This window comes from Pogona vitticeps, chromosome 4 (assembly GCF_051106095.1).
Source record: "Pogona vitticeps strain Pit_001003342236 chromosome 4, PviZW2.1, whole genome shotgun sequence".
Taxonomy (NCBI): domain Eukaryota; kingdom Metazoa; phylum Chordata; class Lepidosauria; order Squamata; family Agamidae; genus Pogona; species Pogona vitticeps.
Window position 1 is genome coordinate 23,806,821 of NC_135786.1, and position 16,439 is coordinate 23,823,259.

General features: G+C 37.0%; 1 protein-coding gene across 4 annotated transcripts in view; it reads right to left on the reverse strand.

The window, feature by feature from the left end:
• Window positions 1-1,342: 1,342 nt before the first annotated feature.
• LOC110071785 (translocating chain-associated membrane protein 1-like 1) overlaps window positions 1,343-16,439 on the reverse strand; it is a 42,238-nt gene continuing 27,141 nt past the window's right edge. For all 4 annotated transcript variants that reach the window (XM_072996902.2, XM_072996900.2, XM_020779452.3 and 1 more), the window contains exons 3-11: window positions 15,750-15,868; window positions 13,566-13,682; window positions 13,410-13,468; window positions 10,167-10,251; window positions 8,999-9,069; window positions 8,616-8,720; window positions 7,301-7,444; window positions 6,092-6,249; window positions 1,343-5,424 (exon numbers count right to left, since the gene is read on the reverse strand). In XM_072996902.2, the coding sequence (XP_072853003.1) occupies window positions 5,351-5,424; window positions 6,092-6,249; window positions 7,301-7,444; window positions 8,616-8,720; window positions 8,999-9,069; window positions 10,167-10,251; window positions 13,410-13,468; window positions 13,566-13,682; window positions 15,750-15,800 (864 nt within the window). In that variant the 5' untranslated portion in view covers window positions 15,801-15,868 and the 3' untranslated portion in view covers window positions 1,343-5,350. The remainder of the gene's footprint in view (window positions 5,425-6,091; window positions 6,250-7,300; window positions 7,445-8,615; window positions 8,721-8,998; window positions 9,070-10,166; window positions 10,252-13,409; window positions 13,469-13,565; window positions 13,683-15,749; window positions 15,869-16,439) is intronic.

Genomic DNA, 16,439 nt, shown 5'->3' on the forward strand with positions numbered 1-16,439 from the left:
CCAAAGACCTACATGAAGTAAAAACACAACTAATGTTTGTGGTTTTTAATCATTTAATAAAAGTAACACCTACCCTTGCCTTTTGACTTCTGAAAGTTGCCCACTCTTGTTTTGCAGGTATTGAACAGGGGTAAAAATTTCAGTGCCGGTTAGCCAATCTTGTACAGTGGTGCCCCGCTTGATTACCTCGTTGTATGATGAATCTGCTGTACGATGCGGTTTTTGTGATTGCTATTGCAATCGCAAAACAATGCGTCTATGGGGAAAATCCGCTTTACGATGATCGGTTCCCTGCTTCGGGAACCGATTTTTCACTTAATGATGATCAAAACAGCTGATCGTCAGGTTTCCAAAATGGCCACCTGCTGTGCAAAATGGCTCCCCGCTGTGTTAGGAACGGATTCTTCACTCTACAGGGAGCAGAAATTGGTTGCCCTATGGAGGATCTTCGCTTTACGGTGAGGTATTTCGCCCATTAGAATGCATTAACCAGTTTCCAATGTATTCTAATGGGCTTTTTACTTTCGCTTGACGACGATTTCGCTGGAACACATTAACGTCATCAAGCGAGGCACCACTGTAATATAAAATCTTCCTGCATGTAAATAAAAGTAGATAAATAGGTACCACCATGGTGGGAAGATAACGGTGTTCTGTGTCTAGTCATGCTGGCCACATGACGACAGAAACTGTCTACGGACAAATGCTGGCTGTGCAGCTTGGAGATGGGGATGAGCACCGCGCCCTAGAGTCGGACACGACTGGACTAAATGTCAAGGAGAAACTTTACCTAATATAAAATATAGTAACCACAATAGGAGAGCCCAGGAAGCTATGAATATTCTCTTGGGCAGCGGAGGGAATGAACTGCAAGGCAGAGGTTGAATAAGGATTCCCTACCTGTTCTGGACAGTAAAAGGAATTAACCAATTTTCTCACAGGAAACCGAGAATACCAAGAACATTCAGCAATTCATCAAAATGTTCCAGATGTTGACTGACTTGGCAACACACAAGCATTGTAGTGTACTCATGCAACAAGATACCCACTTTGCAACAATACATCTGATTGAGGATTACAGTAGCAGGCCTCCATAGTAAAAGGAAAGAAGGGCTGTTTACTTCAAGTAATTGCAACAGTGCTTCAAAACAAAAATGGCAAAGGAGCCCACTCTAGGGACCCACACATAGCTCTCATCTGAGCTATCAATTAACTTCTACTACCACATCATCTTTTGATCAGAAGTGTCAAACTACCCGTTAATACACCTTTTCACACAGTAACTACATTTGTCAAGAAATAGTTTAAACACTTTGTCAAAAACTGTAAAGTTCAGCAGAAATATCCTAAGGCACAGGTCCACCTTTTATTTAATGTGTATGTGGAAATACATAAAACATCCATCAGTGCAATGCAGTAACACAGGACACTATGATATTCAATGTAAGCTCCTCTCATGCTGGAAAAGAACACATTTTTCTTCCCAGTTCACAGATATCAGGTACACGCACACACATACAAACAAGTACACAAAGTATTTGCATTTCAAGGACAGTTTAGATGACATCATTTAAAATACTTAGGTTCAGGTTTCTGAAATAAAAAAGGGGAGCCAATTAAACATTTGCAAATGTAGAAGCCTAGAAAAAAAAATACAGGTGCATGTTCAGATTATAATTCTGGTAACAATGCAGTAACTGATCCATTATTTTTTACTAATATGAAATGCCATTTAACAAATGAGACAGTAGATAGACTCTCTCCAAAACTGAGCATCCATGACCAATTCTTGATTTTTGTTTTCAGTTACTGATACATATAATGCTAATGTTCAAATTTTAGGGAAAAACCGGGTTTGCCATTTTAAAAATGTTTAAATTAGCAACATTAAACATTTTAGACAATACAAACTTCAACCTGTAATCCCACAGTGTCCACAGTTACTATCCTGAGGATGCAATAGGAATAACTGGACTTTAGTTTCCTGACACAGAACAGTCCAGAACTATTTGCATGCTGATCAAAGAAAGCCTCATCTTGTGAGCAGAACAGTTGAGTACTAATCAGAAGACCACGTTTTCATCAAAACTGCTCAGAAGATGACATTCAAATGAGGCAGTCATTACACAAACAAATTTTATTAAAATCATAAAAAAATATATTCTAGTTTCATGGTAAAATTTTCTATATAGAAATATACAGGATTACAAGATGTCAAAGATAAAATACAGGTTAGTTTGCACACAGGAACACGTTGGCAAATGAAAAAAAACTCAGATCCTGAATAGAATTTTGCATACAAATGATATGACTGTTCATACAAAAACCTCATCATTACCTATATCAAAATAAAGTTTTTCCAACAAAACAAAATACATGTAACTAGATCCTGTATTAAATGCCGATAAGAAATAAACAAATGATTTTGCTCATTTGTTTATCACAGGATGTGGTCAAGAATGAGGTGTACTTTCACCACAGGACCAAGGCAGACATTTAGATTTCTAAACCAATCATAAGCAGTTTGTAAACACCACAGTAGATGGCTCACCTATACCCTTTTCCTCACAGTAGATGGCTCACCTATACTACTAGCATATCATGAAGTAGCAAACCTTACCTATATAGTTTTAATTTTTGTGAAAATAAATGTTAACTTGACATAGAAAATATATGCAATTTAGGATGTTAATGGATTTTTCACCTTAACCGAAAGTTGATACATAGGCAGCATGTAAATGAAACAAAGTTATATCTGCCACTCTGGCAATTCATTGTGCTCCTAAGATACAGATGGCAATAAGTATCTGTTAAGATTTTTATCCCAAATACAGTACTTATTTTTCATCTAGATGCTTTAAAAAGCACACAGCTCTGATGTTGAAAAAGTTCCTTCACCAAATGCAATATTATGACAGCCCTATTTACACAGTGGAAATGTAGATACAGCACCTACATGGAACAAAAGAGAGTAGGTGCAGAAACCTTCAGTCCTCCAGTTGTTTATGAACTACTACTCCCATTGTACCTCAACTCTGGCCAAACAGACTAATACTGACAGGAAAATCTATAGGTTCACAGATTCTCTGAGGAGGGAAACCCTTGAGCTTATGGGTGATGCATCTGGAGTATCCCATCAGACTGCAAGGGTACTATTAGAACTTCTGTCCTACATGAGGCATCAAAAGAATATGGATGGAACATCTCTACTGACTTAGACTTTAATCAGCTTTTTCTGTGTCACCCAATGACACAGAAAATTTAATAATGAATTATTAAACTAAGTTATAAATGGGGAAAATGTTAGAAAATTGAAGTAAGGGGCAGAAAAATTGTAAACATACATAACCTTTGCTCTGAGTCACTGCTGGCGGTACAAGGAATTTTGTTGTGAGAGTGGCAGCACATAAAAAGAGCAAAGACACTAACAACTGTACAATTCCTTATTCTAAAGTAGCTAACCTCAGAATATATTTTAGAATTGCACCTGTAGATAGCAAAATTTCTCATATAAGGTAGCCTGGAAAAACAAAAAGGAAACAAAACCCCTAAACAGAAGTCTACAAACAGTAAATTCTTCTTGAAACTAAAACTAAAATTCTTCTTGAAACTTGAATCTAAAAATCCAAAGGCGTTTTAGTCTTATCTTCAAGTAGCAGCTCCCACGTGATACTGCAGAACAGCTTTTCAAACTGAACTGAGTTTTTTTAAATAAGATTGTCACATGACATGGAGAGCAGCTGTTAAAAATATTAAAAACTATCACAGGGCTAGTGCAAACCACTTGCAAGAGCCCAGTTAGCTCTTTCAATTGCAGAGACTGTTGTTTGCCTTAAATGTGTCCATTATTTTTCGACAACTTAATAGGATATTTTAGTGAACAGGAGTGTTATTAAGTGATGGTGCACCTCAATGATGTATTAGGCACATGTTAAAAGTGTCTGATTTCGAATTAATAGCTTGTGGTACAACGGAGGAATAGGCTTATGGTCTAAATTATACAGTGGACCCTTGACTTACAGACGGCTTGACTTACAGACTTTTTGAGTTACAGACTTCTCTGGCCGCAAAATTTAGGTTTGACTTGCAGACTGAGATTTGACTTACAGACCAGAAAAAAACCAAAATGGAACAAAAAGAGACTGTTACGGGATTAATCGGTTTTCAATGCACTGTAGGTCAATGGAGACTTGACTTACAGACTTTTTGACTTGAGAACCACCTTCCAATACGGATTAAGTTCTCAAGTCGAAACCCCACTGTATAGAATAGCCCAATAGTCCTAATGTTCTTGTTCTGTAACAAATAATAAAAACTTCAAGACTTGTTACTACACATGCCAAAGCTGACATTATAGTTCAACAGTCGATCTGAAATCATCTACAGCTCTGTATGTTAAACATTCATTTTAAGAAAAGATAAAGTATTAAGTTTCATGGATCCACAAACTAATTAGACTTTTTAGCACCATTTTAAAAAGAATAGTTTCTATACTTCCCCTAGAAGATTTAGAAGTAATCTATACAAAACCAGTTATCTGAAATCTCAAATTCATATGTAAACTCCTAAAACCAACTGTACAAGTTTTGGCTTTAAGTTATTAATTTGCAGCCATTCTTCAAGGACACACATTGTAACCTATATTAAATTGGCAGTTTGCCATACATGAAGATAATGAGCTATATCTAACAATGTCACAATGCTAACATTAGGCCTGTTGTAATAGTCATTGCACATTTTCAGAACTAGTGCAAATTGCAGCCTATACAATTTTTGTTGCACAACTGAGTGAAATCCACTTTTTAATTTCATTTGCATTTTGTAGGATTAAGGGCATTAAATGTACTTTATGAACTTTTAAAATCAAAAAGCATCTTAAACTGCCTCTTAACAAAGAGCCATTTCAGACAGTATAACAAACACTATAACTAAAAATCTGTATAAAAAGCAAAAAACTAGCTCTAAGTCCAGAAATTAAGATTCTTAAAAACTATTTTTAAAATAGAAATATCAGTTATTTTCAAGCTCCAAATAAAAGGCAAGCCTCATTTATAAGTCTCTCCTGTGCCTACTTCCAGAAACTGCAACATGATTTTTATGTGAGAAAACAAAAACTCAATTTTAAAAAGTGAGATAGTTGACACTATCATAATGTCAAAGAAGCTAAAGTCATGATGAAATATTTTCAGAAGTTTTGTTGACAAACATATATTAAAAATATATATTATTTCAACCAGCATCCTTTAGCCAGAACAGTCAAGAGTCTCTTGTTCTCTCTGTGTGGTGAATTAACCTTTTTTCTCTTTAACAAAGTTCTCCTTTAAATCACTGTCCTCTAGGTCTCTGCTTTTCACAAAAATTTTGATTTTCTTTTTCTAGGTGATGTGCCCTCTTCAAATTTTACTGCTCCATTGACAAAACTGGCTGCAATAGAAGAACAAAAAAGTCAGAAAAAGCAACAAAACAAAACTAAACTAAACCAACAAGAGCAATCTGCAAACATTGTCCTAAACTGTTAGCACAATATTAACACTATACTGTACACGGGATAAACAATACTTTGGTGCCAAGGAGAGTTAATAAATGAAAAAATGCCCACATTTACATTATATATAGGATACAAGTCAGAAAGCACGCTGAGTCAGGGGAGGGGATGTCTAGAGCTTCTATGCCCTCTATCCACTGCAGTGCCCAAACACCCTTAAAAGCAGTTCTACAGGGCTTGTAAATCACCCAGGACTGACTTTTGGACACTTTGGAAGAGAAGGGAAGAAAGGGAACTAGTAGTTTGAGATGTACCTTGTTTCGAGCCTAATGAGCAGAAAGATAACCAACCCCCTAATCTCTTGAAACTACCATGGGATTTAGCAAGTCCAATCCATTTTCTTCTTCTTCAGGCTAAGGGCCATCACTGCAGAAAAGGACTTGCTGGCCCCCAAGTATGTGTGCTGAAATTCCTCTGACAACCTGGATTTTTTTTTTTTAGGTACAGCTGCCAGAATTCTGGATAGGGAAAAGCTGTGTGGGGGGGGGGAACCCTCAAAATCCCATATCTCCCATCTTTTCATTAAAATGTGAGAATTATACTTACTTCTACATGATTCCTTTTTTGTTGATTTAATCTTTGCATTGGTTTTTTTCTTTGGAATTTGGTTCTGTATATGCTCTCTCCATTTTTTCAATTGGAAATTTATGAATTTCCACATCATCCAAGCTTGGGTCAAACAAATTGCAGCCAGACAGCTGATTCTAGTAAGTTCCAATTATTAAAAAGAATTAATTACAAATTGTTAAAATTGCAAATAGTGAATAAAATGTCTAATTTAATGAATCAAAAGGTATACTAAATTAAACAAGCTAAGTCAGTCACAAAGATTTTTGGATAAATCCAGAATAATGCAAAAAATTAATTGCATGGGAGCAACGTTCCCTTTAATTTTCTGTCCTGTTTCATGGGAGTCTTGCTCCATGTGAACAGGGCTTAATTTGAAACAGGAAATATATGAACAGGCTGCCAGCTACACATGCTTGGCTCTGATGGAGCTCTGGGTGAGTGTGCATGCATGCAGCTTAGAGGGAATATTGCTTGTGAGATACGACTGAATATTTTCTTGCAATAAAGGTGTACAACTTTGACTACATCCTGATTATCTGAAATAATAGTGGTTGGCCATGGCTATTAGTAAACCTATCAGACATGAAAACAAAAAATTAGAACCACTGTGCAGAAGTAATAGTGCTCCAATTTCCAAATGCTACACCAGAGGATGAATTAACTCAGTGACATGTTACCAGCCACAGATAAAACAACACTGATCTCCTCCAAAAGGACAACTGTTGTATCATTTTAACTGAAAGAATGGATTGTAATCCACAAATATAGGATGGCACTATATTTTTATTTTTGTTACATTCTTGTGACTGAGTATATGAAACCTTATTAAGTAGCTACATCTGCATAACTTAATGTTGCCTGCACAAGCTCCAATTATGCCTAGGTGGACCTACTATTCACAAAGTACTTCCACAGATGCATTGCACAAACCTTGTTCCCAAGGCTTAACTTCCAGCACATTTATGCAGGCACCTTTAAGAAAACTTCTTTTATTGTGAACATATGCAGAGAAACACTATCTGGCCCATTTTAGCCAACACATAAATTAACATGGAACATTCTTCACAATCTAACAAATGCTTACTTATGTTAATATTAAAGAGAATCTATTTTTAAAAGTGCTAGTAAAAAGTTCTACTTCGCGAGCTTATGCACTTCAAAGATATTCTGAAAAAGTCATTCTACCTAATGGTGAGTATACTGAAGTTTCCTTCCACTATAGAAAAGCCAGGATTTTCTGCTCTTGCCAGACCAAATCCAAATGTAAGGACTGACAAAGTGAGGGTCAGAAGACGAGCCATTACAAACAGCAGAGCCCAAAGAGTAAATCTGAAATGAAAATCAAATATTTTTCTATCAGCTGTCCCACATACATTTTAAATGTCCAAACTGCATATAAATCTGCAATATTAGTATTTTCAGGTGATGGTAACGGTCTAGAAAAATTAGCTCAAAATACTGTAATTTATAGAAATGTTTCCCTTTTCTTTTCTTTTATCATTCTCTGTGTTACTACACATTTCTGAAATGAAGTGTCAAGAATAGGGTCAAGTGGCACAGAGCAACTCTACTGCGCATGCACACTTTCAAATGTGTATGAATGTTCATCACATGCTCATCTTGCATGAAGGTATTACGTCATTGTAGCGTCCACAGTCATTCACTTCTGGAACTATGGAACTATTACAGGGGAATAAATGTATGCCCATTTAGCCAAGTTACTAATTCCAATTCTAATTCAGTATCAAGATGAAAGTAGAGAACATATTAGTCAGGGTCCAAAGCAAAATTTTAAAGACAAAAGGGAATGCCTACAAAAGAAAGGAGGGAGTGGAGTGTGCCATTCATAGTATATCCTCTATTTCTGAGTTATGCAAACTGTTAATAGCTTCACACACTGGTTGAAATCCTGTTACTTAGCATAGTAAGCCACAATTAGAGTAGGATCAATGGCTTAATGGAATTTATAAAGGAGTTGACTCACCAAAATCCCACTTATTCAATGGATTGTTTTATTTGCAACTCTAAGCAACAGGATTTCAGCCACTGTAAAAGAGTACATAAAATGTCTGCAATAGTACACATAATACACAGAAAAAAACAGGAAATAGTTTTCTTGATTTTACTTTTGTACTTTCAAGATTTCAGTGTACCACATTGTGGAACTGGGTATAATCTTCTAGATGAATATAGTAGCGCCTTGCTTGGCAACGTTAATCTGTTCCAGTGAAATTGCTGCAGAGCGAAATTGTCATCAAGTGGGAAGGGGGGAACCATTGAAATGCATTAAAAACTGGTTAATGTGTTCCAATGGGCTAAATACCTAATTGTCCAGTGAAGATGTTCCATCTCTGCCTCCTTGATTTTTAATAGAATGATCTGATATCAAAACTTACTGTGCCTTTACTATTCATTTCAGGTGAATATGAAGCATATTTCCAGTTACCTAAACCTCTGCTTCCAATATTACAACAGTAAGAGGAGTAGTAAAGAAAATTACCCTTTCTGCTTATTCTCGTCACTGAAGTAGAAAAGGCGTGAAGCATGAAAGATAAGTTCCACAAGGTAATGAGGTACCAGCAAAATGAGACCCAAACGATGAAGACTGCAATATTAAAAAGAAATAATTCTATCAACTAGTCAAGCTGACCAACAACAACTTAGGCCCAACATGAGGAAGTTATTGTAGGGAATTAGCTGCATTGTACAAATGTGTTTAAATTCCATTTGAATCATGAGCAAACTAGGTAAGATAGTTTCTCATTTTTTCAGAGGAAAAAAATCATTAACTGTTTTATATAAAGTTGCAGTTAAAATAAGGATCCAATTTTCTGAATAGCAGTCTTCATACTATAAAAACATATTAAGTTTATAAATACTCACTTCAAAATGTAGGCACCAGCTATGTGAGCAATATAAAGGCAGATATAGTGCAACTGTCTTGGAATATCTTCCTAGAATTACACGATGAGGAGGAAAACAGATATGTTACACTTTAATGACAAAAAGTTTAGTGAAAGCTGTGATAGCTTTTCTTGCTCTGGGTACTTCCGCAGTTATCTAGAAATTATCCTCCTATATGAAATATATTTTCCACTGAGGTTCTTGCACACACACATACACACACAAAGTACTGGCTAAACTCCTTTTGGCTTCTGTGATTGCAGGTTAGGAATTTCCAATGCCCAAGGGCTCTCCTTCAAGCAAACAATCACACACTGGTTGCACATCATGCAGCCAGCTTGTAAGAGAGGACAAAATTCCACTGCACAACTGTCCTTGCATGCTTGGATTTTCTGAACAGGATTTCACCCACTGAATATTAAGAAAATTAGCAGAGGCAGAACAACCTGCAAACAAGGACAATATACTGCATCATTAAATCTATCCTACAGTGTTCTTAACGATATATTCCCGCTGGGCTGAGTGTGAATTACATTTAACTCCCTAGATCATAAACCTCTTCCTTGTTTAGAAAACAAATGCCAAAAAGCTGTTCATGTAACATTATCAGCTTCTGCCGGTAAAATTTAATCTAAATTAATCAAATGCTTCCTATTTCCAGTTTTAAGTTCTAAAGCTCCCTAGGGCTCCCTTTTGCCCTGTGGAACCTTTAGGAGTCACAGGACCCGGAGGGTTAACCTTTTATCACCAAACATTGTCACCAGCAGAACCAGGACAGCTAACAGCGATCCACAGCCAATTTATGACAATTAAAGCCCCCCTCCCCATCATCCAGAAGCTTCCAAGGGCTTCCCTGAGGCAAAAGGGAGCATTTAGGAGCCTTAGAATTTAAAACAGGGGAGAGAGGCATTTAATTAATTTCAATTAAAATTTACTAACAGAAGCAAATTATCTCATCAACTTCTACCATGTAAAGTTATGCAAACGGGATTCTGGCCAGTATTTTTCTTTCTACTGAAGATAATTTTTGGTGGGGTTGTCCACATATTTTTATTTTAAATTTTCTGCACTATACAAATTTAGCATTAAATAAAATTTAAAAAAAATTTAAAAAGTAAAATGCATGAATTTAAGTTGCAACTCATACCTTTCTAATCTTTTGGAAGTAAAGTTCTGGCAGTGCATGAAGCCAATAGGCAATCTGGCAGATATAGAAGAATTTAACCTGAAAACTAGAAGTCAAAGAACAAAAGCCATTAACATACTTGTCTTTAAGTACTTGTTTTGTTCAGGCATAACATTCAACAACTACAACTTGCCATGTAAACTATGATGAGCATGAAGAATAAGCAGCAGAGCAGAGCAGATTGTCTCATTAACTTCACAGTAATCCCCACCACTTCCCCAGCTCCAAGGATGGATGATAGCAGTTCAAGCCAGAAACATCTAGCTCCCTTCTGTTCCAAAGCAAATAAAGTCCAATAGGAGCTTCTTGGTTGATGCTCATCAATCCCTTCAGTGCTTCTGCCTAACATCAAATACAGCCTGCATACTTGCTGCCCCCACTTCCAAAGAAAACAAGAGCAGGAACATACTTGTTTAGCTGTTTGCCAAGGATGGCTAAAGCCTGCATTCTCCCTGTCTCTTTCCTGCCTGACAGAGATGCTGAAAGGAGGCAACTTCAGCTCTGGCTCCAAGAAAGACCTCTAAGCTTCTTCAAAGAACATCGACAATGGACAAGGAACTTGGGGACCTTGATTTCTGACAGTAAAGTAAAGCTTGTCAACAGATGTAAACTGCTATGAACACATTTATGAATGTAAACTTCTATGAATACATTTTACAGTACTTGATCTGGAACATCTTTGACATTCATGGTTCTGATGTATACTGACTGCCCATAATTAGAACATCGTAATACTTTAGTTTAATTGATGCCAAACAAATTAGTGTAAGGAAGCTGAGGATCCACTCCACCATATATTGTAGCCTGTAGGCAGTATCTGGTGAGCAAAATCTTTCAAAAGTTCCAAAGAAGGCATAGGATCTATTCCAGTGGTTTCCAACCTTGGGTGTTCTTGTACTGCAATACCCAGAAGCCTTCACCACCAGCTTTGCTGGTCAGGGTTTCTGGGAGCTGCTCTATGCTCATATGGTAAAGAAGTTGGTCAGAGAGTGGGGAGAAAAGGTCAGGAATGAGGGTGTAGTTGTTACAGTGTTGACAGTGGATATCAGTAGGACTTTTGACTGCTGGCTTTAAATCTTTTCATCTGTGTGACCGTGTGCACTTGATAGGCTTTTGGGCTGATTCTGAAAAACAATACTTATATTCAAAACTTACTTGTATGCTACCAAGAGATAGCTCCTTAAACATTACACACACCTTGAAAATCCTATTAGGGTTAAGGCAAGTCATATGCAACTTGATGGCATATACCCACATAAATCAAGAAATGAGGGTGAAGAATCATGAAATAGTGAGGACAAAAACTGTAAGCTACTGTAAGAGCTGCAAGCTGAAAAACCATTAAATAGTTCTGAGGGGTACACAGTAGTGTACACCTGCACTATAACCCTATCTCTATCTATCTTAACTGGATCTGAATCCATTTCTACCAGGAAAGACCTTGGAGTTATAGCAGAAGATTGAATGAAAAGGAACCCTAATCATCAAGTCAAATACATTAATATTAGCATGTAGTCAGGCAAACAACACGTCAAAGGACAGGTAAGGGAATAGGAACATAGTTTGTGCTGGATGGAGTTACATTCTCTCTGAATACTCAACTGGGGAGTGATCCTGTATTAATCTGAACTTTGCCATGACTAGTAGTGTTTTGCACATTTAAAACTAGTGAATCAGTTACACCCATTCCTGGACATGTCTGATCTGACCCAGTGACACATAACTTAGTTACAACCTGCTTGAATTACTGTAAAGCACTCTACATTGGTTTGCGTTTGGAAAAAGTTCAGAAACTTAATGAGGGCAATATGCAGCCTGATTACTGACTAGAAGTGGTTATAAGGAGAACTTAAGTGTCTTGTTACAATAGCTTTGTTTGCTACCAGTCTGTTTCCAGATACAATTCAAAGTGCTGATAATGAACTATAAAGTCCTAAACAGCTTGAGTCCAGGCTAACTTTATGCCTTCTTTCATGGTACTATAGATGAAAACAAAGTAAAAGTAAAAAGTAAAAAAAGACAAACACATGGTGGTACTTTAAAGACTAACTTTTATATATTTTTGATGTGAGCCTTCATAGACAAGCCCACTTCATCTGATGTAAGGGAATGAAATATAACCTCCACTTATCTCTGATGAAGTGGACTTGTCCATTTAAGTTCACATAAAAAAAGATAAAAGTCTTAAAGGTACATTTTTGTCTTATTTAATTTTTATTTTGTTTTCACCTATAATGCTGGCACTGACTAACACAGACACATCTTAGGAGGCCATGAAAGAGCTTATTTACAGTGGCTGCCCTGAGACTGTGGAACTTTCTCTCAAAGGAGGCCAAGATCCTGGCTGTGCCTCTGCTAGCAGGTGAAGATGTTTCAGGCAGACTTTTGGCAAATAACTGGCTGTCCAGGAAGGGGTTTCAACTGGTGAATCTCATACTTAGAACCTTTTAAAATAATTTAAAATAGCTTTATATTATTTTATTATTGTTTTTATTTGATATACATTTTGTTCCATTTTATACTGCAACTGAACAATTATTCTCTATTTGAAATACTCATAATAGTTACAGAAATCTCCAACATCTCCTCATATCACTTTCTCTCTCTCCAGAAGCTGGAGTATGAATGTTCATCCTGGTGTGAATGTGTGTTCATTCTATATTTTTACAATAATTGTATTAATTCATTTAATTCACTTATTAATGTGCCACATTTCTCTTATTTATGGACTCAAGGCATCCTGTAAAATGTTCGAAAGGTAAATATGCTCAAAATCCAATAATTCTGAGACAACAAAACTTAGAGAGCTCATAAAGTGAGAAGCAGCACATCTAAGAGAAATACACTTCACACATTTGTCATCCAGTAAAACCCACTGCCCCATGAATTCTGAGAAGTAATATAAATACATAATTACTACTAATACTTGGAAATCTCTGTCATCCCTCTATGAACTCCCTGAAACATCTTTCTACCCATTACTGTTGAGGACAAGATGGGCTAACAAAGCCCAACAATTCTTGTAAATTGATTACAACCTTTTTCATTGTACAGTAGAAAATGTAAGAAATGGATTATTTATAATCAGTTATTTAAATTTACTTAAATAAAATGGTTCTCAAGAATATCAGAAATTTAACTGAACAAATAAAAAAACAAGGATGACACATCAAACAGAGAAAGGAGCAAAAGAGAGAGGCTTACAACATGTGAGAATGAGGGTAATCTTCCCACAATAAAGTTGGGTTTGTTGTGAATTCTTCCTAAGGATAGAATATGTAAAGTTAAAAGGCTTGATGATAACTTTTGGGAGAATTAACATTTAAATTGAATTCAAGAAAAATAATTTGACTTACTTACTGCAGACAAAATACTTGCTCCCCAGACAAATGAAAACAAGTAGAAAAATGCTAGTTGCCCTGATTCGTTGAATTTGCTATGCTTTGTTTTTGACAAATGAAGTCGTCTATTAATTTTCTAGAAAAGTAAAAAAAAAAAAGAGTACTAATTTATATAATTAAGAAACCAATGTTTTAATGTATTAACTACGGTATATTATCTGTCCAAGTAAATAATCTAATACTCCCAAAATGCCAATGTATGTTCATCTTCACCATGTATATTCCAAATCTTCAGACTTAACTTTCAACCTTAGTTTTTGCTATTAGCCTAGTTATCACACAGTGCATGATCCATAATGAAACCACTTTATCAAGTTAACCAGGTAGCGAGCTTTTAGTAGCTGCTGCTCAGGTATCCAGGAAAATGTGATACACAACATCTTTAACACAGTGGCCTCTGAACTTCACGCACTGTAGATCCTAAGGATGCAGAGTCGCTGAAATATTGTTCTGCAATTTACAATGCAATTCTCAGAAGTAAAAGATTTCCAAATCCTCCCTCAAGAAGTCTGCACGATCCCTCTTCTGCTCATGCCCCATGCTTTATTTCTTATTTTTCCCCCTACAACTTTAGGACTTTGAGCTATTTCTCATATGAAATGCCCACTGCTTAGATTTCAAAGAGAAAGTCATGTTAGTCTGTTTCTGCATGTATAATAATAATAAAAAAGGGAAACAAGGGGGGGGGGGAGAATTGTGGTACTTTACAGATTTATTTCAGTTTGACATTTTGTGGAGGACAGAGTGCCATCTCTTTTGGTTCCCCATCTTTATACAGTGCTGCCTCGCATAGCGAGGTTAATCCGTTCCGGATTAACCTTCGCTATAGCAAAACATCGCTAAACGGAAATAAAAAAGCCATAGAAACGCATTGAACTTTGTTCAATGCGTTCCTATGGCTTTAAAACTCACCGTTAAGCGATCTTCCTCCATAGCGCTGCCATTTTCGCGCCCTCGGTAAGCGAGGGCAGGGCGCGAAAATGCAGCGCGGACCTTCCGGTGGCCATTTTGGAACCGCCGATCAGCTGTTCTCCCCCGCTTCGTTATGCGATATTCGCTAAGCGAATCGCTTATCGAATATCGCAAAGCGAAAAAACGCCATGGGGCCATCGCTGAGCGAATGCTCCAGCGATGGCCCAGAGCCCCTCGTTAAGCGATTTAATCGCTCAGCGGGGTGCTCGTTAAGCGAGGCACCACTGTACCATGTTCTCTGTCTATATAAACCTATGGCTTAATTATTATGCTCCATGTATCTGAGAAAGTGGACTGTAATTCATGAAAGCTTGAACTAAACTTAATATGTGAGATTTAAAGTGCATATGGAGAAAGGCCTTTTAAGATTTGAACTGCTGAACAAGTTCATATTGGAGGATACAATCCTTTCATTTCATTACTTTATCAGCATTCTGTCACATTACATTTGGGAACATGGAGCACTCTTATCAAGTACTGCTGCTGTGTAAGGTTTCTTCATTTCATAAAGGCTTCACAGGTGCCCTCAAATTCAACTGAGATTGCAGTCTACCAAAGAATAGTGGTGCATCATTCCTTAATTAAGTTTTCATAGACATCTATTCTTGAAATCCAGTTTATCAGGGATTCTACATGCTAGGTATTGTAATGTGCACCTTAGCAGAGCTATTTCAATCACTATGCTGACTAGAGCTGATGAAAATTGTGGTCCAGTATCATCTTAAGGAACACAAATTGCTTTATAAATGGAAGCACAAGCCCACAATGAAGTAAAAGACCAAGGAAGAAAAAAAATCAATAACTGGATATCTGAGGGACCTTCTTATCTATAGAAGGATACTTTTCACCAACTTCCTCAGTAGAAGGCTAAAGATATAAGCACTGAATACCCTGGCTCCCAGTGCAAAAGTACCTATACCCTTCTGGAGGAGGAGGAGGAGACATACAAGAGCAATATATCTCATTATCTGGGGGTAGGCTCTCTTTCACATGTCATGCACTTTCACCATGCATAAATTTGGTTGCTGGCAATGCAAATGTTTTAGCAGCATTTTCACATCAAATATTAGATGCTTTTAATAAGAAAACAATTACAGAAAACAAAGAATTCAGCAAATCCAACATATGCACATATCCAATGTATCCACCTACTTAATAATTGTGAACTTACATCTAGTATGTATTCCTGAATCACTGCATGCAGAATAATGGCTATAAGCATGTAGAAAAAGATGGTGGCCACGTCTTTAGGCCCATATTCATAGAAATAAACTGGCTCAGGTCTGTCATCTGAAATGCACAATATCTTATTATTACTATAACAATATTTGGGTTTGTAATGTCTATTTGAGAATCATATTACACAACTGGAAACCACACAGAATGATGGTTTTCAGCCACGTTGCTTTTTGATATGTTAGCAATAAAGAATTCTGAAGAAATAACAGGAAAACTATTCATGTCTTACAATATGCATTGTCCGATATTGAAAATATTGAAAATTCAGAAGGAACACTTTTCTTGCCTCTGGTCATCAGGCAATGTTTGTTTTTTTCAACAGCCCAACTCAACTTTAGAAGAATCAGGATCAGGATATACTACAGGCATGCTTTATAGCAGGGGTCTCCAAACTTTTCACACAGAGGGCCACATAATATCTTTTCGATATTTTCAAGGGCCGAAGGAACACACGCCCGCTTGCACTCCTGCCCACCCACCCACCTGCTTGCACTCACGCCTGCCCATCCGCGCACCTGTCCACCCAGGCCAGATAAAAAGGCCTGGTAGTCCGGATGTGGCCTGTGGGCTGCACTTTGGAGACCCCTGCTTTATAGGGACTAAGCTTCATTAAGCTGGACAG